This window comes from Mirounga leonina, unplaced genomic scaffold, assembly GCF_011800145.1.
Source record: "Mirounga leonina isolate KUSES-001 unplaced genomic scaffold, KU_Mleo_1.0 Mir_115, whole genome shotgun sequence".
NCBI classification, from domain to species: domain Eukaryota; kingdom Metazoa; phylum Chordata; class Mammalia; order Carnivora; family Phocidae; genus Mirounga; species Mirounga leonina.
In genome coordinates, this window is record NW_023270268.1 from 88,135,711 (window position 1) to 88,161,213 (window position 25,503).

Genomic DNA, 25,503 nt, shown 5'->3' on the forward strand with positions numbered 1-25,503 from the left:
TTGAGTTATAATTTACATAACATAAAATTTACCCATCTTATTGTACAATCACCACAATCCAATTTTAGAACATTTCCATCACCCCCTAAAGATCTCTTGTGCCCATTTGTTCTCTTATTTTTTATTTAAATTTATTTAAGTTCAACTTCTATATAAGATAAGAATTTTCTTTTTACCCAAGGAGATCTTTAGCTCTAGGCGTGTGGCTGGAGTCAGGGCTGTGTTGCAGGTGGGACGTAGTACAAGCCCCACGTGGATGGCAAATGGCATGCCTGTAAAGTACCTTTTGTGGGATTTCAGGTACTGCTCTTTACAATATATGCCCATATCCGAATGTAAATCTCAAAAGGGATGTTAAAAGCCAACATCGTGACTTTTTCCTGTACCCCCTTAATCAATAGAGGTTGCTTAGGAGCTGCTTGCATGAATTGATAAGAAACTTTGAATAATGGTTTCTGCAACTTGTGTCCTCTCCCTGTGCTGCAGGATACCCAGACCCTGAAGTTGTCTGGTTCAAAGATGACCAGTCAATCCGGGAGTCCCGCCACTTCCAGATAGACTACGACGAGGACGGGAACTGCTCTTTAATCATTAGCGATGTTTGCGGGGATGACGATGCCAAGTACACCTGCAAGGCTGTCAACAGTCTCGGGGAAGCCACCTGCACAGCGGAGCTCATTGTGGAGACCATGGAGGAAGGGGAAGGGGAAGGGGAAGAAGAAGAGGAAGAGTGAAACAAAGCCAGAGAGAAGAAGCTTCTACGGCATATTACAAAGACTATTTCTCTAAAGCTCAAAAAAATCCAAGATAGTAAAAGCACCTAGTGTGATAGATTATCTAGTTAGGTCATTTGAGGGTTGATTGTTCAGCAACAGCAGTTGGTACCCAGCAGCAGCTACTGATGGGCATTAATGTGAACTAGCTGGCACCTTAAGATACTAACATGGCCAGATTTCATTTTGGGAAATTACCAGTAACTTGCCTGATCTGTTGAGGTTAGAAAGTAACCAAAAGAAATCTTTATCTGGGCAAAGTCATAAATTCCCTAACTGAAAGCACTCATGAAAAATAAGGCCCTGTGCTCACAGCTCAGCCCAGAAGGTCCCTGGAGATGGAGATGTGTCTCTCCCAGCTCCTAACTCCAGAGAATGCCGTCTCCTCTAGTCCTGCAGCACTTCATTCTGAAAGCAGTTGAGCCATTTTAACTTACGAGGCCCATTTGATTCCAAAGTATACTACAGACATGCAAACTTTTCATTTCTCCCCCCTGTTCCACCTGCCAGTTTGGCTGGCTCTGAACTTGCCATGAGTTTAAGCACTAAGGATATGATGCTTCTTAGATTCTGCAGACCGGTTCCCTGCTCGTGGATGGCTGGCTTCCTTAGGAAAATAGAATCTCTTTTCTTCCAAAATCAGTAGGAAATCTAAACTTATCCCCTCTTTGCAGATGTCTAGCAGCTTCAGACATTTTTGTAAGAACCCATGAAAAAAAAAATCCTTGCTAATGTGCTTTTCTTCTGAAACCAGGATTCGTATTTGTGCTGTTACAGAATATCAGCTCTGCATGTGTGGTAAAGATTTTTGCGTTTGAATGTATGAAAAACCAGTTTGCTGAAAAGTTAGTCTTAATTATTTATCGGCCACTATGAAACAGATTTCAGCTGATGAAGGGCTGTAGAACTGCACGTACGTTGGAATCTCCTTCGGGGCAGTCTGACTTTAACACACCTGCCATTCTAAACACTCGCCAAAGAACTCTACCTACCTTATGGGTTCCACATGTTTTCTTCTTGAATGTGCGTCAGGCCTTGCCCCCAGCCTTCAAATATATCAGTAGACCTGATAAATGCACTCAGACTTGCATCTTTAGGACTTTTTCTTTCACTATATTGGCACTTAAATTTTTCTTTATAAACTTTTTGAAGGTCATAAACAAAGACTATAAACCGATATACCTAGTACATTTCCCTGCGTGTGTGTAACATTCCAAATACTTTTTCTTTTCCACTGTTTGTAAAGTGCAGCAATTTCATATTTCAAGGGACTTTTTGATAGTTCCTCAAGAACCAATTTGAAATGACTTCAGTGCAGCCCTACACAGTATCAACTTTAGAACTTTGATATTAGTCTTATGTTACCTTTCATTCTATTTTTATCTGCTTTTTGCTGCTGGTTTCAAATTTGCCAGTATTTTTCTTTTTGCTTTTCAAGCAGTTAAACAATTTTTTTCATAATAGCCACAGTATTGCCACAGTTTATAATAAAGGTTTTTAAAATTTGATTTAGAGCATTTGAAGCTTTTCTTCACTTAGTTGTGTTTAGACTATAATCTGTGTGTACCTGTGTGTTGTCGTGTGTGTGCCCGTGTGTGGTGTGTGTGTTTGCTACAGGTTTTTAATGTCTTGAAATTGTGTTATTGTTCTCCCAGTTTATTATGCCATCAGAGTGGTAAATGAGAACACTACGACTGTAGTTAGCTCACAGTTTTTAAATAAAGGATACCACAGTGCATGCTGTTTGTTCAATCTCTGCAGCCTTCTCTTTCTTGCCATGCCACCAGCTGGAGACCACCCAAAGCGATCCTGGAAATGACAAACAAATGCTGTGCTGCATGAATGACTTAGATGGTTGTGTTTCACTAAGGAACAGAACGACTCTGGTTCACATGAGGTAGCCTAATTCGCACATTTTGTGCAAAATCTCTCTTGAGCATCAGTTTGGTTCAGTTATATTCTACAGATAAATTCCATGGACATTTGATATCTATCGAATCCTCATAATGCTAAGATCTATACGACATTTTGGCATGTGACAAAATCATCGTCATCATCAGTATTATTAACTAGGGCTTGGTTTGCATTTGTAATTTTGGTGCAGTTTGTTATTGGCAACCAAGTGCTTTCTTTCCGTGTCTTGATATTTAAACATTTGTTAGGAGGAAATTCCTGATAACGCTCCTGCTCTATTGAAATCTGTTACCAGATGATGAGCCCCTTATGTCTTGAGTGTTCAAACAATATTATAGATATTCTAGGAAGAATCAAGGCATGCTAATAAATGTTGGATTAGATGATTCTATGATTCCACAATGTAGTCTAGAGGGAAATAATCCATTGTCCAGTTAATATTTAATTTTTTTCATTTTTTCAAGGCAACCACAATCCACAAATGTTCCTAGTGAGGAAATTACTATTTTTAAAGAAAAGGACTTTTTATTCCTTGCTAGGGAAAAATTGACTAAATATATTCTGCACCAGGAAAAAAAATACATTTTTCTCCCATTCTATTTTCATCCCAAACACATAAAAATTCATTGGTTGTCGTTTACATTGCAGAACTTCATATTAAATGATATTTCTATGTATAATTAAAGACATAATGGCTATTGTCAGCTCTAACTTTATATAGTCTCTTTTTCTTTTAATCAAAGTGTTTGAGTTTTACTTTTCACATCTTACTGGCTTTTAATAAATTGATGCTAATAAGTATCAAGGAGATGAAGGAGAATTGAGTTTCTTTAATTTTCCAGAAAATACAAGTAATACTACTTTCTTTACCCTTTAGGAACTCCCTCTCTGTATTTTGAAAGGGAGGCTAACGTCTGTGCCAGTCCTTACTGAGGCTCTTCGCCCCCTGGCAGAGCATTGTGGGCCCTTGGCTCGATGGGGCTGTGACTAGTCCTGGTCAGTGAGCTGTGAGTAGAAGTGATGGGTGTCCCCTCTGGGCCAGAGCGCTTAAGTACTAATGCAAGACTCTCCACTCTGATTGGCAACATGTAAGATGGTAACTGCTTTATTTGCCTAGGACCCCAGCCAACCCCCAATGGGTACATAACACAGGAAATAAACCTTGGTTCTTATAAATCACCAAGACTTTAGGGTTCTTTGTGGCTGCAGCATAACAGACTATTCTGTTATAAGGTCATCATCATATTCTAGGTCCGTTCTGACTAATATGGTAGCCACGAGTTACAAGTGACTATTTAAGCTTAAATTAATTAAAATAAATAAACTTTAAAATTCAATTCCTCAATTGCACTAGCCACAACTAGCTATGTGATGTGAAACAACCAGCCATGGGGAGCCTGGGTGGCTCAGTCATTGAGTGTTTGCCTTCGGCTCGGGTCATGATCCCAGGGTCCTGGGATCAAGCCCCACATCAGGCTCCCTGCTTGGTGGGAAGCCTGCTTCTCCCTCTCCCACTCCCCCTGCTTGTGTTCCCTCTCTCACTGTGTCTCTCTCTGTCAAATAAATAAATAAAATCTTTAAAAAAAAAAAAAAAAAGGAAAGAAACAACCAGCCAGGACAACAATCTCAAGTGTTTTTGGAACCTGGAGCTACCTGAGTTAGGGGAGCACCCAATGGGGCCATCCGAGATAAATGCAGAGGAGAGAGTCACTAGGGCAGGATATCCTTGACAGTGACACAAAAGGGTGGTGGGAGGGGCCACTGTGACAGCTACAGTCATTTATCTTCAGTGGCTTTGATCACTGGAACTGGAAATGCCCAGGAGACCTACAGTGTTTGGAGACAACTTTAAATTTCTAACTGCTGCTTGTTTGAAATCTTAGCCCACAGGCCTTGCCATGTTCCAAATGCTGACATTCTTCAGGGAGGGCTTCATGTGAGAGACAGTCACTCCAGTGGTGACCACATGGAAGTGTACCATAAATCCTCACATTATTAGATTCTGGGACTACAGTCCTTCTAGTTGGAGATAACTTAGGAAGAAGAAAATTATAAATTAACCTGTCAATTTGGTCATTCCCACTTACTAGCTTCTTTTGGGCAGACATAAGTAGCCTCCAATAGTTAAGAGATAGGTGGAGCTTTGGGACTCCTCCACAATTATTCCAGATGCTATGTTAAAGTGAAAGCCTCAGGCCAAATTCGTCAAACATTCATTAGCAAGTAGTCATGCAACCTACTCTGTAAGGTCCATGAATCCCAGATCTCTGTCCAGGAAGCACCCAACCTGTTCATTGAAGACAAATGCCGCCGGATCCGAGGGTAGGATTTAGCGAACCTGCTTCATCAGTCAAGGCGAATCAGTTTCAGCTGTACCTCTTACTGGAGCTGTGTCCCTTGTGCTTCAGTTTCCTCATCTGTAAAATTAGAGCCATAGCCCCCACCCTCATAGTTGTTATAAAAATTAAATGAGCTCAGGATGTCTGGGTGGCCCAATTAAGCATCTGATTTTTTTTTATTAAAAATATAATGTATTATTTGTTTCAGGGGTACAGGCCTGTGTGATTTTTTTTAAAGATTTTATTTATTTATTTGAGAGGGTACAAGCTGGAGAGAGAGGCAGAAACAGACTCGCCACTGAGCAGGGAGCCCGATGCGGAGCCCGCTGCAGGGCTCCATGCCGGGCTCGATCCCAGGACCCTGGGATCATGACCTGAGCCGAAGGCAGACGCTTAACCGACTGAGCCACCCAGGTGCTCCTAAGCATCTGATTCTTTATTTCAGCTCAGGACATGATCTCAGGGTCATGAGATCAAACTCCCTGTCGGCTCGGTGCTGGGCATGGAGCCTGCTTAGGATTCTCTCTGCCTCGCCCCACCCCCACGCATGCGCACACGTGCTCATGCTCTCTCAAAACTAAAAATAGATGATTTTTTTTTAAGTAGGCTGCATGACCGGTGTGGAGCCCAATGCAGGGCTTGAACTCCGACCCTGAGATCAAGACCTGAGCTGAAGTCAAGAGTCAAGACCTGAACTGAAATCAAGAGTCAGATGCTTAACTGACTGAGCCACCCAGACACCCTGAAAAAAATTAAAAAATAAATTAATTAAATGAGCTCATGCACATTACCTGATCCTGACGGTAAGCCCCTATTCTTCTGGCACAAGATGCTAAGATGTGTCGGAAACATCCTCTACTCTCAAGGAAGTGATTATACTCCTGCAGAAACAAAATACATATGTAAAAAAGTTATATACTAACAAAAGATGAAAAGAACTATTTAAGTTCACCCACCTCCCAGAAAAGGATCTTTGAATCTGAAAGTGCCCATGCAATTGTACAAAAAATAATTGCTGTGAGTTTAGGAAATGCTACAACTGCCCACTTGTTCTAAGGGAAAGTTTTAACTCCCAACTGCTAGTCTCCTCGTTATAGTCACAAGAGAAAAGCTCATCTGACTTTATGAGTCTATTTTGCAATTTCTCAGACTTAGCTTGGCTTTAATTGCACTATACCTTTATCCCAAAGAGTTCCCTAATGTTTTTTATCTTTGATCTATTTGCCATTTAATTAACATTAACTCCTATGAAAAAAACATTGTGAAGACCAACAGCTCTATACACACGTACAGTTGCCGGGGGGAGCATGTGGCAAAATAACTACAATCTGATTTACTAATTGAGGAGTATGTTATGGATATACACACAGACTCATAATTACCAAAAAAATCTTAACTTCACTTTCTTTTTTTTTTGATGTAATAATAATTTTTATTTTTGGTGGTACCTTCCAGTTTATAGAGCACTCCTACAATAGCTCATTTGATTTTTTTTATCATTTGATTTTTTTTTGTCATGGTAAGTATACTCTTTAATCTCTATCCCCTGTGTTCTTTATCCCCCCATCCACTTCCCCTCAGTTTGTTCTCTATGGTTAAGAGTCTTGTTTCTTTTTTTTTTCCTTTGCTCATTTTTTTTTCTTAAATTCTACATATGAGTGACATCATATGGTATTTGTCTTTCTCTGACTTATTTCACTTAGTATTATACTCTCTAGCTCTCTCCATGTTGTTGCAAATGGCAAGATTTCATTCTTTTTATGGCTGAATAATATTCCATTGTGTGTGTGTGTGTGTTTGTATAAAATATCTTCTTTATCCATTCATCTGTCGATGGACACTTGGGCTGCTTCCATAGTTTGGCCATTGTAAATAACGCTACAATACACAGAGGTGCATGTATCCTTTTAAATTAGTGTTTTTGTATTTTGGGGGTAAATACCCAGTACTGCAATTCCTGGACTACAGGGTAGTTCTATTTTTAATTCCTTGAGGAGCCTCCATACTATTTTCCACAGTGGCTGCACCAGTTTGCATTCCCACCAACAGTTCAGGAGGGTTCCTTTCTCTCCACATCCTCGCCAATGCTTCCTTCTAGGACGGATACTACATAATAATAAAGGGGACAATCCAATGAGAGGATATAATATTTGTAAATATGTAAGCACCCAAGATAGGGGCACCCAAATACACAAAACAGTTAATAACAAACATAAAAGAAATAGTCATTACTAATATAATAATGGGGGACTTTAACACCCCACTTAAATCGATGGACAGATCATCCAAACAGAAAATCAACAAGAAAATAGTGGCTTTGAATGACACACTGGACCAGATGGATTTAACAGACATCTTCAGAACATTCCATCCTAAAACAGCAGAATACACGTTCTTTTCAAGTGCACACAGAACATTCTCCAGAATAGATCACATATTAGGCCACAAAACAATTTTTATTTTGTCTCAACAAAATCAAAAAAGTTGAAGTCATTCCATGCATCTTTTCGGACCACAACACTATGAAACTAGAAATCAACCACAAGAAAAAATCCATAAAGATCACAAATACATGGAGGTTAAATAACATGGTATTAAACAATGAATGGATCAACCAAAAAATCAAAAAAGAAATAAAAAATTACATGAAAACACAAGGGTCCAAAATCTTTGGGATGCAGCAAAAGTGGTTCTAAGAGGAAAGTTTGTAGCAACGCAGGCCTACCTCAAGAAGAAAAATATCAAATAAACAACCTAACTTTACACCTAAAGGAGCTAGAAAAAGAAGAAGCAAACAAAACCCAAAACCAGCAGAAGAAAGGAAATAATAAAGCTTAGAGCAGAAATAAATAACATAGGAAAAAAATGACATAAAAACTAAAAAAAAACAAAAACAATAGAGCAGATCAATGAAACCAGGAGCTGGTTCTTTGAAAAGATCAATGAAATTGATAAACATCTAGCAAGATTCATTTAAAAAAAGAGAGGGGGCGCCTGGGTGGCTCAGTCGTTAAGCGTCTGCCTTCCGCTCAGGTCATGATCCTGGGGTCCTGGGATCGAGCCCCGCATTGGGCTCCCTGCTTGGTGGGAAGCCTGCTTCTCCCTCTCCCACTCCCCCTGCTGGTGTTCCTTCTCTCACTGTGTCTCTCTCTGTCAAATAAATAAAAATCTTAAAAAAAAAAAGTGGATTTAAAAAATAATAATAATAAAATAGAACCCAAATAAACAAGTTATTAATGAAAGAGGAGAAATAACAACCAACACCAGAAACACAAACAGTTATAACAGAATATTATGAAAGTCTACATGCCAACAAATTGGACAACTCAGAAGAGGTGGATAAATCCCTAATTTTTAACTAATATTTACAAAAGCTAATTCACATTGACTTGTTCCTGACTACATATTAACCACAGAACAAAGAGTGCTCTGCTAGGCAGTCCCAGGAAGTAGCTGGGTAGGTATCTTTTTTTAAAATTGTCTGGAAAGCTCAAAAGGAAGGGTCCTATTTTCTGGAGAAGCAGAATACCAAGGGCTTAGAAAATGGGAAACCACCATGGCAGGAGTGGAGGCTAAACAGGACCTACTGAAAATAAGCAGTCACTGTCCTCTCTTTGGAACCCATGCTAAACTGAGAGTAAAGGAATAATTTTTTTAAAGCCGTAAGCCCTTCAAAGACAAATATGGGAGAAGACAGATGAAAAATACCAGACTTTTGGAAGACAGAAAGTAAAGAAATGAATGGGTAACTGACTTACAGCACAGAAGCTGAAACCTGACTTCCTGTAGAGAAGGGAAGCAATAGGAGGCAGGTCAGCTTTGCCCTGAAGAATCCCTAAAAGGTTAGACACTGGAGGAACCAGGTACTTATGAAGGGGATCCTTAAAGGGAATGTAAGTTATCAACTCACAGATGCCAACCAAGGTCATTTATGTCAAAGCAGGTCAAAAATCCAACTAGGAGATCAAGACAGAGGTGGGATGGAATAGGTAGGAATTAGGACAGACCAAGGTCCAGAGTCCAGGAAGTTGGTCTGAACACATTCATAATACTCATAAAGTGCAGAAAAGAGCCTGGTCTTAGAGAGGCATTTGCTCGCTCCAGCAGTTTTAAAGACATAAGCTTTTTCACACTGGTTGTCCAAGAAGCCAAATTGTTTAGACTTTCAATAATGAGCCTTCTTAAATGGATGTCTTACATTCATTTATTTAAAATAAAAGCTCAGTTAACTAATTTCCATTTAATCCAACTTGCCCAACTTAACCACAATTTTCATTCCTCTGTAAAATAAATTAACTGATGCCCACATAATTCTAAGTGTAGTCAACTGGGTTTGTTCTTAAACTTATTTATTCCAGTTGTAACTGTAATTACATAATTTAATTATTATATAAGCCAACAAAAATTGAGTGATAAAGGGAAAAATAGTTGTTTCTATGGAAACTGAATGCAGACTAGTGGCCGTACATGGCAGATTGAACACTTGGCATTTGTTTCCTGTCTTCCAAAACCTCACTAATATGAAAGTAAAAGGACAAAGGCATGAACCCACATGGGCAAAAAAAGAGAGAGGTGATATGGCAGACTTGAGTGTTGACAAAATTGGGGGATAGACTAACTGGTAACTAATTTTGTTCTTTTTCCACTCTGCAAGTGGGTGCAGGAGAGAAAGCCTCAAAGAGCAAGCTGAGTCCTACCACAGAACTAGGCAAAAGTAGAAAGATTAGACCAACTGTCTCCCATATCCTCCTCTAACCCATATGGCCCTCTGACAGTCCCTTTCCCAACCCTGGCAGGAAAGGGGATCTTCTGAAGTTAGACTAGAGAGGCCATGGACTGGCAGACAACAGGCCCAACTGAGATGGAAGTGAAGCAACTCGGAAAACACAGGGCTCAGGGAAAAGCTACACACTAAACCTCAGGACTCCAGCCCTCTTCCCTGTGTGGCTGCCAGAACTCTGACTGCCAAGCAGGAGCAGCTACGTAATTTGCAGGGCCAAGTGCAAAATGAAAATGTGGGGCCTCTGTCTAAAAAAAAGGATTAAGAATTTCAAGACAGTGACAGCAGGGCAGTAAAACAAATATGAGGTCCTGTGAGTGCAGGGCCCTGCATGACTGCACAAGTGTGCACCTTTGAAGCCCGCCCTGCTGCAGGGTACTCCTGCACAGGCAAGAGCTTGGAGCATTTTCCCTGAAAAATTGGACAGCACAGAGAAATAGCCCACACCTGCTGTCATGCAGGAATTTCTCAATAAAACATCCCAATTTTCATCAAATTATCAGTGTTGGTATATTATGACTGAGGGTGATTTTTGTGCCCAAAGAAAGATTACTTGGAAACCATTCTGGGTTTTTTGGTTTTGTTTTTTAAGTAAGCTCTATGCCCAGTGTGGGGCCTGAACTCATGGACCCAAGATCAAGAGTTGCATGCTCTACCAACTGAATCAACCAGGCACCCCATTCTGTTTGTTCTTTAATTAATATTTGACCTATTAATGTGGCAAATTTTATTTTATTTTTTTTTAAAGATTTTATTTATTTATTTGAGAGAGAGAATGAGAGACAGAGAGCACAAGAGGGGAGAGGGTCAGAGGGAGAAGCAGACCCCCCGCTGCACAGGGAGCCCGATGTGAGACTCGATCCCAGGACTCCAGGATCATGACCTGAGCCGAAGGCAGTCGCTTAACCGACTGAGCCACCCAGGCGCCCAATGTGGCAAATTTTAAAACCTAGTTCTTCCTTAAACCATTAAATTCAGTTTCCAGATCTGATTTGGTAGATTTATAAATTTACCAAGATGTAATACTCGCTTTTTTTTAAACCTTTGACCTCCTTTACCCATTTTCCCCATTCCCCACCTTCAACTCTGGCAACCACCACTCTGTTCTCTGTTTCTATGAGGTTGTCTTTTTTTTTTCCTTCAAGATTCCACATATAAGAGAAATCATACAGTATTTGTCTTTCTCCGTCTGACTTATTTCACTTAGCATAATGCCCTTGAGGTCTATCCACTTGTTGCAAATAGCAAGAATTCATTCATTTTTATGACAGAATAATATTCTGTTATTTATCTACAAAATAATTTCTTCATCTATTCAGTCATCAGTGGACACTTAGGTTGTTTTCACAGCTTGGCTATCATAAATAGTGCTGCAATGAACATAGTGTGCATAGATCTTTTCAAGTTAGTGTTTTTATTTTCTTCAGATAAATACCCAGAATTGGAATTGCTGAATCATATAGTTTAAATTTTTTGAGGAACCTCAAAAAATTTTTCCATAGTGGCTGCACCAGTTTCCATTCCGCCAATAGTACACAAGGGTTCCCTTTTCTTCATATCCTTCCCAACACTTATTTCTTGTCTTTTTGACAGCAGCCATTGTAACAGGTATGAGGTGAAATCTCACTATGGTTTTGCTTTGCATTTACCTGATGATTAATAATGTTGAGCTTCTTTTCATGTACGTATTGGCTATCCATATGTCTTTTTTGGAAAAATGTCTATTCAGATTTTCTGCCCATTTTCTAATCAGATTATTTGGGTTTTTGCTATTGAGTTATATGAGTTCTTTATATTTTTTGGATATTAACCCCTTACCAGATATATGATTTGCAAATATTTTCTCTCATTCGGTAGATTGTCCTTTTATTTAGTTGATGTTTTCCTTGGCTGAGCAGAAGCTCTTTAGTTTAATGTAAACCCATTTATTTATTTTTTGCTTTTGTTTTGGTGTCAGAGTCAAAAAAATTATTGTTTTGGTAATACCTATGTCAAGGAGCTTACAGCCTATGTTTTTTTTCTAGTTTTATGGTTTCAGGTCTTATGTTTAATAGTCCTTAATCCATTTTGAGTTAATTTTTGTGTGTTGTGTAGGACAGTGGTCTGATTTCATTCTTTGTCTGTGGCAGTCCAGTTTTCCCAACACCATTTATTGAATTTTATTTCTTTTTCTTGCCTAATTGCTCTGACAAGAACTTCCAATACTATGTTGAATACAAGTGGAAAGAGTGGGCATCCTTGTCTTGTTCTCAATCTTACAGAAAAAGCTTTCAGCTTTTCACTGTTGAGAATGATTTTAGCTGTGGGCTTGTCATATTTGGCCTTTATTATATTGCAGTAACTTCTCCTACACCCACTTCACTGAGTTATCATAAATGGAAGTTGAATTTCATTACATGTTTTTTCTACATCCATTGAAATGATTGATTTTTACCCTGCATTTTATTAATATGGTGTATCACATTGACTGATTTGTGGATATGAACCAGGCTTACAGCCCTGAACAAAGCCCAGTTGAGGGGAATACTATCTTCTCAGCTGACTGAGTATGCTTTTTAACCAGACTTCACTGGGGCATAAGCCTGGAACTATAAGATACCCTGGTGATATTTCTTGTGACTGATGATCAAGTTAAGTCCCTTTCTGTAGTCACTATGTTTCCAACTCTAAAATCCAGTTTGGGGGCTTAAGTCCTAAATGTTCCTTTATCTGAAAGTCCGCACAACCTAAAAGATGATAGCTTACTTCTTTCATGACTTCAATGGTTTTACATTCTTTACTTCTCCTTAGATATCTAAATCTTTCCCATCTACCTATATGGATACTCATAGCCAGTATTTTGAATCCTGAGGAGTCTTCAGGGTATTGAAACCTTTCTCAATTTGGCAGAATCCCAAAATGTTTTCTTTCTGGTAGGGCCACACTGCTATAGACATTAAAATTATATCCTACTGAATTCCGCATATCATGGACTTGTCTGATCATTCTAAGGTCATTCTAGTGACGAAGCACTTTACAGGAAGGCCCACATTAAACAGGCCCCACCTAGACACAAACTTGTTTTTAGTACCTTACTCTTAAATACAGACAAACAACCAAATACCATCAACCATTTGAGGTAAGTCTCTAACACAAAAGACAGGACAACAAACCTTAAAAAGGACTTAAAAAAAATAAAGACTATACAGGAAGAGAAAAAAACAGTAATTAATATCTTCAAAAAATACGAGAAAATATTATATCCAAGGCACAAACACAGGATGCTATTAATATTTTTTTAAAATTAAGACACTAGGTAAGATGATGGAGTAGGAAAATCCTAGCTCACCTTGACCCATGGATACAACGAGGTAACACCAACATCAGGGTAAGTAACCCAGAAAATGACCCAAAGGCTGACAGAACATACTCCCCACAGCTAAATGTAGAGAAGAGGTCACACTGAAGAGGGTAGGAAGGATGGAGACATGGTCAGGAGCTAAAAAAAACCCTTGGGAGTATCCATGGAAGGGAGGGATGCAGCCAACTGGAGAGGGAAAAGAAACAGACCCTCATACCAAGCACCCCAGGCATGGAGAAACTGCATGGGGAAGACAACTTCCCATAACATTTGGCTTTGAAAATCAGAGGGGCCTAATTTCGCAAGTTCTTACAATCAGCTTAACACTTAGAACTATAAAAATCAACAGGCTGGTCTCTGGGAGACCCTGGAGAGCTATAGGAAACTGAGTCCCCATCCTTAAAGAGACAGCATAACAACAGTCCCAAGGAGATAGAGCAGAGAAAGAGCAGTTTGAAAAATGCCTGGGGTATTCCGGGAGGAGACTTATTTATTAATCTCAGAGCATGTGCTGGAGGGGCAGGGATCCTTAGGAGACTTCTCCAGGAACAAAAGAGCTGTTGGGTACCATTTCCCCCCACCAACCCCCAGCCTAGACACATGGACACCTGCAGGAACCAACACAGTACCAACACTCTCCACCTAACTGGCTAACAGTGCCCCTGCCCCCATATTCTCTGTGGACAGACCCCCTCTCACCAGGCCTCAGCTTCAGGACCCCTCTCCCAACAAACCTTGCTAACACTGCACAGACATCCAGCCCTGGCATTCTCTTGCAGACCTGCCCCCTCCAATATGCCCTTGGCAGGAACCCATCCAAAACAGTGCCACAAGCCCAGCATTGTGCAAGCAGCCCTGATAAGGGCCAGCACCACTCCAAAGTGACTCCTGCCCCAGGGACAGGGGCAGATAACCACACAGACAAGTTTGACTGCAGCCCCAGCAGTGAACTGAAAGAAGACATCTGGTCTGATTACAGGCCCAGCCCACCAAAGAAAGTTTCTCAAGGGACAACAAAGAGAAGGCACCCTGCAGTTCCTGGCTACCACATCTCTGGCAAACACATGATCTGATTCTTCTTTTTCTTTTTTTTTACATGCTGTGATTCAGTTCAAGCCCAAGGCAGCCCTATATTGGCCCACTAACAACACAGGGACCAAATCCTGCCTAAAACAGGCAAAGAGAGCCATCACTGAGGACGGAACTGAAGGCAAAAGCTCAGCCACAACAGTAGGGTGCACACAACACACATAGGAGACACCCCTGAAGCTCCAGGTTCTGGTGAACATGGGACATTGCACTGCAGGGTACTACAGGACCTCTTCTTCACAAGGCCACTACTTTCAAGTGCAGGAAACATAGCTGACTTTCCTAACACAGAGAAACAGAGTTAGAAAAAAAAGACGATACAGAGAAATATGTCCCAAATGAAAGAACAGAAAAAAATCACGGCAAGAGAGCTAAACAAAATGGAGATAAGTAATACGTGTGATAGAGATTTTAAAATAATGGTCATCAAGATATTCACTGGACTTAAGAAAAGAATGGAGGACCTCAGTGAGACCCTCAACAAAGAGAAAACATAAAGAACAAATCAGAGATGAAGAACTCAATAATTGATATTAAAAATACACTAGACGGGATAGATAGTAGACTAGAGGAAGCAGAAGAACAGATCAGCAATCTGGAGGACAGAGTAATGCAAAGCAGTCAAGTTGAACAGGAGAGAGAAAAAATAATAATAATAAATGAAATAGACTTAGGGAACTAAGTGACACCCCCAGGTATAATAACATTCGCATTATAGGGATCCCAGAAGGAGAAGAGAGAGAGAAAAGGGGGAAGAAAGTTTATTTGAAGAAATAATAGCTGAAAACTTCCTGAAACTGGAATCTGGGAGAAGGAAACAGAAATCCAGGTCCAGGAGGTACAGAGAGCCCCCAACAAAATCAACCCAAGGAGGTCCACACCAAGACAGACAGTGATTAAAGTAGCAAAAAAGTAGTGATAAAGAGAGAATTTTAAAAGCAAAAGAAGACAGTTACATACAAGGGAAACCCCACAAGATTATCAGCTGATTTTTCAGCAGAAACTTCACAGGACAAAAGGGAGTCACATGATATATTCAAAGAGCTGAAAGAAAAAAACACCCTGCATCCAAGGATGCTCTACCCAGCAAAGCTATCATTCAGAACAGAAGGAGAGATAAAGAGTTTCCCAGACAAACAAAAGTTAAATTAATGACCACTAAGCCAGCCCTATAAGCAATGTTAAATGGGACTTTCTGAATAGAAAGGAAAGACCATAAGAAGGAGTAAAAAAAAAGTAGAAAGCATAAAAGAAGTAAAATTAAGTATATCTATAAAATCAGTCAAGGGATTCACAAAATAAAAGGAGGTACAGTATGACACAATATACCTAAAACATGGAGGGGAGAGGAGTAAAAATTTAGTGCTTTTAGCATGGGTTCAAACTTAAGTGACCATCAAATTAATATAGACTGCTATATACATAAGAAGTTATACATCAACCTAACGGTAACGACTAAACGAAAACTAACAATATACAAACAAACAAACAAACAAAACAACAAAATAAAGAGAAAGGAATCCAAGTATATCACTAAAGAAAGCCAGCAAGCCATGAAAGAAGAGAGCAAGAGAAGAAAAAAACAGAGAAGAACTATAAAAGCAACCAAAAACCAAATAACAAATGACAATTAAGTACACACCTATCAATAATTACTTTGAATGTAAATGGATTAAAAGCTCCAATCAAAAGACATAGGGTGATGGAATGGATTAAAAAAAGCAAGACCCATTCATATGCTGCTTACGAGAGTCTCATTTGAGACCTAAAGACACATGAGAACTGAAAGTGAAGGGATGGAAAAGCATTATTATGCAAAGGGAATGAAAAGAAAGCTGGAGTAGCAATACTTATATCAGGCAAAATACACTTTAATACAAAGACTGTAACAAGAGACAAAAAAGGACATTATATAATCACAAAGAAAACAATCCAACAAGAAGATATAACGATAGTAAGTATTTAGGCACCCAACATAAGAGCACCCAAATACATAAAGCAGCTAATAACAAAAAGGAAGTAATCAATAGTAATACAATATTAGGAGGGGAGCTTAACACCCCCACTTACACACAATGGATAGATCACCCAAACAGAAAATCAGCAAGAAAACAGTGTCTTTGAATGACACACTGGACCAAATGGACTTAACAGATATATTCAGAACATTCCATCCTAAAAGAGCAGAATACATTCTTTGCAAGTACACATGGAACATTTTCCAGAATAGATCACATATTAGGCCACAAAACAAGTCTCAACAAAATCAAAAAGACTGCAGTCATATCATGCATCTTTTCTGATCACAACGCTATGAAACTAGAAATTAACTTCAAGAAAAAAAATCTGGAAAGCTCACAAATACATGGAGATTAAGTATCATGCTACTAAACAATGAATGGGTCAACCAAGAAATAAAAGAGGAAATTAAAAAATACATGGAGACAAATTAAAATGAAAACACAATCGTCTAAAATCTTTGGGATGCAGCAAAAGTGGTTCTAAGAGGAAAGTTTATAGCAGTACAGGCCTACCTCAAGAAGCAAGAAAAATCCCAAATAAAAACCTAACCTTACACCTAAAGGAACTAGAAAAAGAACAAACAAAACCCCAAACCAGCAGAAGGAAGGAAATAATAAAGATTAGAGCAGAAATAAACAAAATAGAAACTAAAAAAACTACAGAACAGATCAATGAAACCAGGAGTTCTTCGAAAAGATCAACAAAATTGATAAACCTTTAACCAAACTCATCCCAAAAAAATGCATAAATTCCTAGAAACATATAAGCCTCCAAAAACTGAATTGCCAGCAATGAAATTGAATCAATAATCAAAAAACACCCAACAAATAAAAGTCCAGGACCCGATGGCTTGACAGGTGAATTGCACAAAATATTTTAAAAAGAGTTAATCCCCATTCTTCTCAAACTATTCCAAAAAATGGAAGAAGGAAAGCAGCCAAATTCATTCTATGAGGCCAGCATTGCCCTGATATGAAAAGCAGATAAAGATGCTACCAAAAGAGAGAACTACAGGCCAATATCTCTGATAAACATAGATGCAAAAATGCTCAACACTTTTATTCAACATATTACCAAAAGTCTTAGCTACAGCAATCAGACAACAAAAAGAAATTAAAGTCCTCCAAATTGGTAAGGAAGAAGTAAAACATCCACTCTTTGCAGATGACATGATACTATATATAGAAAACCTTAAAGATTCCACCAAAAAACTGCTAGAACTGATAAATGAATTCAGTAAAGTTGCAGGATACAAAATCAAAGTACAGAAGCCGTTGCATTTCTATACACTAATAAGGAAGCAGCAAAAAGCAAAATTAAGAAAACAATCCCATTTACAATTGCACCAAAAATAAGAAAATACCTAGAAATAAATATAACCAAGGAGGTAAAAGTCCTGTACTCTGAAAACTATAAAATACTGATGAAAGAAATTTAAGATGACACAAAGAAATGGAAAGACATCCCGTGCTCATAGATTAGAAGAACAAATATTGTTAAAATGGCTATACTTCCCAAAACAATCTACAGATTTAATGCAATCCCTATCAAAGTACCAACAGCATTTTTCATAGAACTGGAAAAAATACCCTAAAACTTGTATAAAACCACAAAATACTGTGAAGAGCCAAAGCAATCTCAAAAAAGAAAAAAACAAAGCTAGAGGTATCACAATTCCAGATTTCAAGTTATATTACAAATGTGCCATAATCAAAACAGTAGGATACTGGCACAAAAATAGATACATAGATCAATGAATAGAATAGAATAGAAAGCCCAGAAATAAACCCACAATGTTATGGTCAATTGATCTTTGACAAAGGGGGCAAGAATATGCAATGGGAAAAAGACAGTCTCTTCAAAATGGTGGTGGGTAAACTGGACGGCTTCCAGCAAAATGAAACTGGACCACTTTCTTACACCACACATGAAAATAAATTCAAAATGAATTAAGTACCTGAAACCATAAAAACCCAAGAAGAGAGCACAGGCAGTAATTTCTCTATCAGCCCTAGCAACATTTTTCTAGATATGTCTCCTAAGGCAAGGGAAACAAAAGCAATAATAAACTATTGGGACTACATCAAAATAAAAAGCTTCTGCATAGCAAAAGAAACAATCAACTAAAAGACAACTTATTGAATGGGAGAAGATATTTGCAAATGACATATCTGATAAAGGGTTAGTACCTAAAATATGTAAAGAACTTATACAATTCAACACACAAAAAAATCCAATTAAAAAATGGGCAGAAGACATGCACAGACATTTCTCCAAAGAAGACATACAGCTGGCCAACAGACACAAGAAAAGATTCTCAACATCACTAATCATCAGGGAAATGCAAATCAAAACCACAATGAGGTATCACCTCACATCTGTCAGAATGGCTAAAATCAGTAACACAAGAAACAAGTGTTGGCAAGGATGTGGAGAAAAAGGAACCCTTGTGCACTGTTGGTGTGAATGCAAGTTGGTGCGAAAGCCACCACTGTGGAAAACAGTATGGAGGTTCCTCAAAAAAATTAAAAATAGAAATACCATTTGATCCAGTAATTCTGCTGCTGGGTATTTACCCAAGAATATGAAAACACTAATTCAAAAAGATATATGCAGCCCTATGTGTATTGCAGCATTACTATGGATAAAGAAGATGTGGGGTGTGCATGTGTAACGGAATATTACTCAACCATAAAAAAGAACTAAATGTTGCCACTTGCAAGAACATGGATGGAGCTAACTGAAATAAGTCAGTCAGAGAAAAATACCATATGATTTCACTCATATGAGGAATTTAAGAAACAAAATATAGGAACTAAGGGGGGAAAAAAGAGACAAACCAAAAAATAGACTCTTCTATAGAGAACAAACTCATGGTTACCAGAGGGGAGGTGGGGGAGGTGGGTGAAATAGGTGATGGGGATTAAGACTATACTTACCATGATGAGCAGTGAGTAATGCATAGAATTGTTGAATTACTATTTTGTACACCTGAAACTAATATAACACTGTATGTTAACTACACTGGAATTAATTTTTTAAAAAAAAGAGAGAGAGAGAGAGAATGGTACACTACAAGGCAGAAGGAAGAAAAAGCCTGGCTGCCTTTCAATTCAATGACTGTGCACAATGTCTTGTCCCCAGTAAAAACATGGCCCAGTGAATTCCACAGATCTTAACTACTCATATTTCTTTTTCCTCCTTCCTGTGGGGGCCATATGTGTTTATTGCTCATATTCCCTGTGATAGATGTCTTCCATTTCTGGCCATCCAGTTCTAAACACACTATTTGGAGGGAATTTCAAGAAAGAAGCTCAAGTGTAGGCAAATAGCCCCCTACCCAGGAATAAAGTCTCTAGAATTTGGGCATGTGACCCTCCAATCAGATGCTTCTAAGACCCTGACCCCGTAGTAACACAGAGAAGCAAATGGCAGTTTTGAATCTTCCAGAGGTAGTAAAGGAAACAGTAATGGCAGCATTCAATGTCCAGGGGTAGCCAGGCCAATGACAGCTGGATAACCACCAAATTCTTCCTGTGTATTGATCTGGTCTCTCTTTTTGGCTGCCTAATTTCCCATGGCTTCCTGTCCATGTTCCAAACCTCATTCATCAGCTTTTCCATTAATTTTATGAGCTATCCACTGACCTTACCATACGTTCCTTTCTCTCTAATTAACCTAAGTTGGTCTCCATTGTGTAGGAACCTGGAAATGATTAGTACATTCCCCTTTGTGTAGAAGTCGCCTTTTCTATGAAGATAAAAAGATGAGGGAGAGGGTTGCCTCCTAATCAATTGCCCCTAAGTCAGGTGGCCAACTCTAATCCAGAAGAATCCATTATTGTGACTTTGGTGGTAATCATTTCTTTGCTTTTCTTTATAGTTTTACCACCTATGTATATATCCCCCCCCAAAATGTAGTTTCATTTAGCTTGATTTTGAACTTTAGTTGAATCATACTGTATACATTCTTTTGTGCTTACTTCTTTCACTCAGTATTATGTTTATGGGATTCATCCAAGTTGTCAAGTAGAGCTCCAATTTGTTCATCTGCATGGCTGTAAGGTAACCCACTGTAAGAACATCTCAGGACTTATTTATTTATTCCACTGCGTGTAAGATGTTGTGTTGTATCAGTGTGGGTCTATAATAAACAAAACTGCTTTGAATATTCTGGTATATGTATTCTAAGGGCATTCAAGGGCATCTCCTTGGCAGTAGAATATCAATCATGGGTTATGTGTACCTTTGACTTTCCTAGATAATGCCAAACCATTTTCTGAAGTGAACACACCAACACCACCAGCAGGCTTCAGGAGTTTCTGCTGCACGATGTTCTCGCCAACAACTGGTGGTGTCAAACTGTTTCATTTTAGCCACCCTGGAGGATGGCTCATAGTATCTCACTGCAGTTATAATTTTCATTTCCCTGATTAACAGTGAAGTTGAGGATATTTGCATATGTTTATTGGTCATATTTTTTCTTTGGTAAAGTCCCTATTTAAGTCTTTTGCCCATTTTTTTCAAGGAGTTTTCATATGTTGTGAAGGCTAGTCCTTTATTAATTATGTGTGTGGTAAATATAGTCTCCCACTCTGTACTTTGTGGGGTTTTCTGTTAATTTTATGCTATCTTTTGATGAACAGAAGTTCTTTATTTTAATCTTATCAAATGTATCAGTCTTTTCATTTATAGTTGGTACTTCCTTTTTTTTTTTTTAAAGATTTTATTTTTATTTATTTGACAGAGAGAGGCACAGTGAGAGAGGGAACACAAGCAGAGGGAGTGGGAGAGGGAGAAGCAGGCTTCCCGCCGAGCAGGGAGCCCGATGCGGGGCTCGATCCCAGGACCTTGGGATCATGACCTGAGCCGAAGGCAGACGCTTAACGACTGAGCCACCCAGGCGCCCCTATAGTTGGTACTTTCTATATCTTGTTTTAAAATTCTCTACCTTTGAAGTCATAAAGATATTCTCCTGTATTACTTTCTAAAAGCTTTAAATGTTGTCTTTCACATTAAGCCTAGAAATGATTTTTGTGTGTGCTGTGAGGAAGGGAATTTTTTTTCCCATATGGATATCCAACTGTCCCAGCAGCATTTATTGAAAAGCCCATCTTTTCTCTACAGCATCTCTATCATACACGAAGTGTCTATATATGTTTGGGTCTATTCTTAGGCTCTCTATTCTGCTCCATCAGCCTATTTGCCATTCCTATACTAATACTATACTGTCTTATTTACTATAATATACAATAATTCTTAATCTATTATAGATCAAATTCTCCCAATATCTTGACAAATTTTGGACCTTTACACTTCTATGTAAAATTTTAATTTCTTCATCAAGTTCCACAAAAACTAAAATGAACAAACAACAACCACCTGATGAAGTTCTGATTTGCGATCACATGCAATTTATAAATTAATTTAGGGAGAACTATCACCTTTACCATATGGAGTCTTTCAATTAATATCTTGTAACAGCACTCCAACCAGTTTTAAGGATTAACTTACTTCAAGCTTATGCACTTCTTGCTTGCTGACCTAAGTCCCTTGGCAGAACTAACTTACTTTCCTTGAGTTTTGCAGACCACTGGCCTTGAGGAGTGAAGGACAAAACTTTGCCAGAAGATAAGGCCTGATTACGTTCTAAAGCAGCTACCGCTGATGCCAGCAAGTCTGTTCAGGGTCATGTTGACATAGAACTAACTGCCTGGGCACCAGCTTCTCCTGCAGATAGCCTCCCTCCCTTTTCTCATGCCTTCTCCTTTAAATCCCTCCAGCTTCGCCTAGACAGTGATGAATGGTCTTTGAGATGTTACGCCACCATCTTCCCAGTTTGCCGGATTCCTGAGTAAAGTAAATCTTCCTCTCCCACCATCACTTGTCTCAAGTATTGATTTTCAAGTGCCAAGCAGCTGAACCTGAGTTCAGAACCAGTTCCCTGTCCGGTAACAAACTCAGGATCCCTCCACTTATTTTAGGTCTTCCTTAATGTCACTCAATAACGTTTTATTCTCTACATAGAATTGGAATATTAGCACAGAGGCCATGTAATTATGTACACATGTTTAAAATTCTTACGTTTTCCTGATGAACAGAATCTTTCATCATGATTATCTCTAGTAATGCTTTTTGATTGATATTGATAGAGATGTATTAGCTGTAGTTTCCAATTGCTGCTGTTACAAATTTCCACAAGCTTAGTGGCTTAAAACAATACAAATATATTATTTTACAATTCTGTAGGTCAGAAGTCTGATACAGGTCTCACTGGGCTAAAATCAGATGTTGGCAAGGCTGCATTCCTTGCTAGAGAGAAAATCCATTTCCTTATATTTTCCAGATTCTAGAAGCCCCTTGCCTCTTCAAAGCCAGAAACATTGCATCTCTTTGCCTTTCTTCTACAGTCACTTCCCCTTTTGACTGATTCTTTTTCTGCCTCCCTCTTGTGATTACATTGAGCCCACTCAGATAATCCAAGCTAATCTCTATATCGCAAGCTCCTTGATTTAATCACACCTGCAGAATCCCTTTTGCCAAGGAAAATAACACCTTAATCTAAGTGTTTGTGTCCCCCCCCCAAATTCACATGTTGAAACCCTGATCCCTAACATCCTGGTACTTCGAGATGGGGCCTTTGGGATGTGATTAGAAATGGGATTAGGACCCTTATAAAAGAGGCCCTAGAAATCTCCCTCGGTTAGTCTTTCAGTCCTAGCCCTGGTACTAGTGGTTGCCCTCAGAGAAATCCTGGCTTTGGCTTTTGCTAACTGATCACTGTTCTAATTTCAATTTACTGTTCTTAACCATCACCAACAGAAGCCCTCTCCCCACTTCCAGTTCCCGCTTTGGAGATCCCTTACTTTCCTGCAAACTTAATAATGGTTTAAAAATAACATCATTTTTTCTCAAGTCTTTGGGGGTTTTCTTGCTTGTCTTTTTTTTTTTTTTTTTGGCAATGGAATGTGGTAGAATTATATGTATAATGGCCCCCCACATAGGTCCTTATTCTAATCCCCAGTATGTTACTTATATGGCAAAAGGGGCTGGGCAGGTGTGATGAAGTTAAGGCACTTGCTATGGGGAAATTTATCCCAGAATATCTGGTTGAACCCAATGTAATCACAAAGGTTGGTTGTTATAAGAAAGCAGGTGGAAATTCAGAGAGGGCAAATTGAAGTGATGCAACTTGTGAGCCAAGGAATGCCAGCAACTTCTAGAAGCTGGAGGAAGTAAGGAATGGATTCTCCCTTGGAGCCTCCAGAAGGAACAGTTTTGCCTGCACCTGGTCTAAATCTAACTGATTACTCAACCTCTCCACTTGGACGTCTAATGTAAATTTCAAATTCAACACGTAAAAAACTAAATTCCTGATTTCTGCTTTCAAAATACTTTCTTCTACAATTCAGTTCTTCCAAGTTGCTCACAATGTCTCCTTTACCACATACTCCACAAATCTTACCAGCTCTTTTAAAATATGTCCAGAATTCAATGAGGTTTCCATCATCTCAATCACAACCACTCTGGCCTAAACCAACACTATGGCCTGGATTACTGCAATAACTTCCTAACTGATAACACCTTTCACCAACTAATATAGATTTATTTTCCACCAGCTCCCTCTATATGGCCTCTAGGAGGACACTTTGTCTCTCATTCAGTGCCAGGAACCCCAGTGCAACCTCACAGATGGTCCACTTCCTAGAATGGATAAATATTTTATCCCACTACGTATACAGCAATTCGTTTAAGACGTCTGTGCGAAAATTACCTGCAGGAGCGTTTTACAAATTAAAAAAAAACCACACACCCACACACACCAGAACAAAGCAGTTAATGAGGGAGAGGGGTCAGCTGGCTGAGGCAGTTTCCATAAGCCTTCCCTGTTTACCTCAGCTGACAGGTTTTCCGTTTAAGCCAATACTCTTTTGACCACTGTGGGTGGAAAGCTTCTCGCTCCACTCGCACCTCATCCTTAGCTGACCGCCTAATCACCGAGTCCTCGTCCTGCCTTGGCAACAGGTGAGCCCACGTGGCTTCGCGCTGGAAGATGCGCTTGAACCTTCCAGACCCTCACAAACGACACTGGATCCTGGACCACACGTACGACTTTAATCAGACAGAAAAAGGGGCACACGTCTCATTTACCTTCTCCACTGTACTAGTAACTTCAAATTTAAAAGCCAGGGAAGAAACCTTCTAAGACTGAACCTTCAACCTGGCTGCTGGTGCAGGAGCCGAGAGCACCCGCTAGAAAGCATAATCCTCGCCGGACTCTGGGGTTGATGGGAAGCGATATCGGCGTCTAGTACCCTGACCCAAAATGGCCGGTTATTCGATCACGCGAATAGCGATAAAGCTAGAGCCACTGGAAGAAGTAAGATGAGAAGGGAGAACGAAAGCAGCATTTTCTTGCTCCATCATGAAGGCAGAGTTTATAAGGAGAAAAAAAGTCAAGGACGACGAAGCACCCAGGTGTTAGGAACCGCGGGACTACCGAGGTAGGCCAAGGGCGACTCTGACCTAACCCAACATGGCGCCAGAGAGTATAACCCGGAGCGGAAAGAGGCGGTGATTACCGTGATCCAAGATGGCGCTGGCATTTGAAGCAAGCCGAGAGGCGGGGAGCGCCAGGAGTGTCTTTGCCCTCTTTCAAGATGGCGGCCGCCGTGGGCGCTGTCTCTGGCTCCGCCCCGCGGCCTCGGCCCCGCCTCTCCCTCGCCCCTCCCTCCGCCCCCTCGCAGTGCCTTGTCCGGGCGGTGGTGTTCGCGCAAGGAGAGCGTGCTCCGGCAACTTGACATGGCGGCAGCGGCGGCTACTGCGGCGACGAAGGGGAATGGGGGCGGGGGGGTCCGGGCCGGGGCCGGGGAAGCTGGCGGCGCGCGGAAAAAGAAGGGTCCAGGGCCTCTGGCCACGGCGTATCTGGTCATCTACAATGTGGTGATGACGGCGGGGTGAGGCCGGGACGCGGGGAGGCGGGGAGCAAGCCGGGCCGGGAAGGGGGCTTTGCGGCCGGGCCCGCGCGCAGGGCAGCCCGGGCGGCGGGTGGCAGGGTCCGGGCTCCGGGGCACTGAGGGCAGCCTAGTCGGCCCAGGTGCCTGCCCGGGACTCCCGCCTGGGCGAGGGGCCGAGCAAGTTCTCAGGCTGGGTGTGCCCGAGCTGGAGTTCTCGAGCTCCAGGGCGGCCCTGGGAAAGCCGCCCTGGCGCTGGTCCCAAGGGCCTTGGGAGGACGGGTGGGCTGGTC

The 25,503-nt window shown here is 40.2% G+C and overlaps 2 protein-coding genes and 1 long non-coding RNA gene across 5 annotated transcripts in view; 2 read left to right on the forward strand and 1 right to left on the reverse strand.

The window, feature by feature from the left end:
* MYLK (myosin light chain kinase) overlaps nt 1-3,398 on the forward strand; it is a 177,039-nt gene extending 173,641 nt beyond the window's left edge. Inside the window, 1 exon segment of the mRNA XM_035000007.1 lies at nt 487-3,398. Coding sequence (XP_034855898.1) covers nt 487-734 — 248 coding nt within the window. The 3' untranslated portion in view covers nt 735-3,398.
* On the reverse strand, nt 2,414-24,921 carry LOC118007013. 2 transcript variants are annotated; one of them, XR_004678247.1, is made up of 4 exons: nt 24,839-24,921; nt 5,818-5,907; nt 4,928-5,104; nt 2,414-2,582 (listed from the first exon to the last, which is right to left on the reverse strand). It is a non-coding gene; the product is annotated as an uncharacterized LOC118007013 (long non-coding RNA). The 2 variants fall into 2 exon arrangements; XR_004678246.1 differs by lacking the exon at nt 24,839-24,921 and adding an exon at nt 5,983-6,356.
* Nucleotides 24,922-25,038: 117 nt separating this feature from the next.
* Nucleotides 25,039-25,503, forward strand: part of HACD2 (3-hydroxyacyl-CoA dehydratase 2) — a 113,958-nt gene continuing 113,493 nt past the window's right edge. For both annotated transcript variants that reach the window (XR_004678249.1, XM_035000008.1), the window contains exon 1: nt 25,039-25,213. Coding sequence is in view for 1 of the 2 variants with exons in the window: in XM_035000008.1 (XP_034855899.1) it covers nt 25,059-25,213 (155 nt within the window). In the remaining variant the exon portion in view is untranslated. The remainder of the gene's footprint in view (nt 25,214-25,503) is intronic.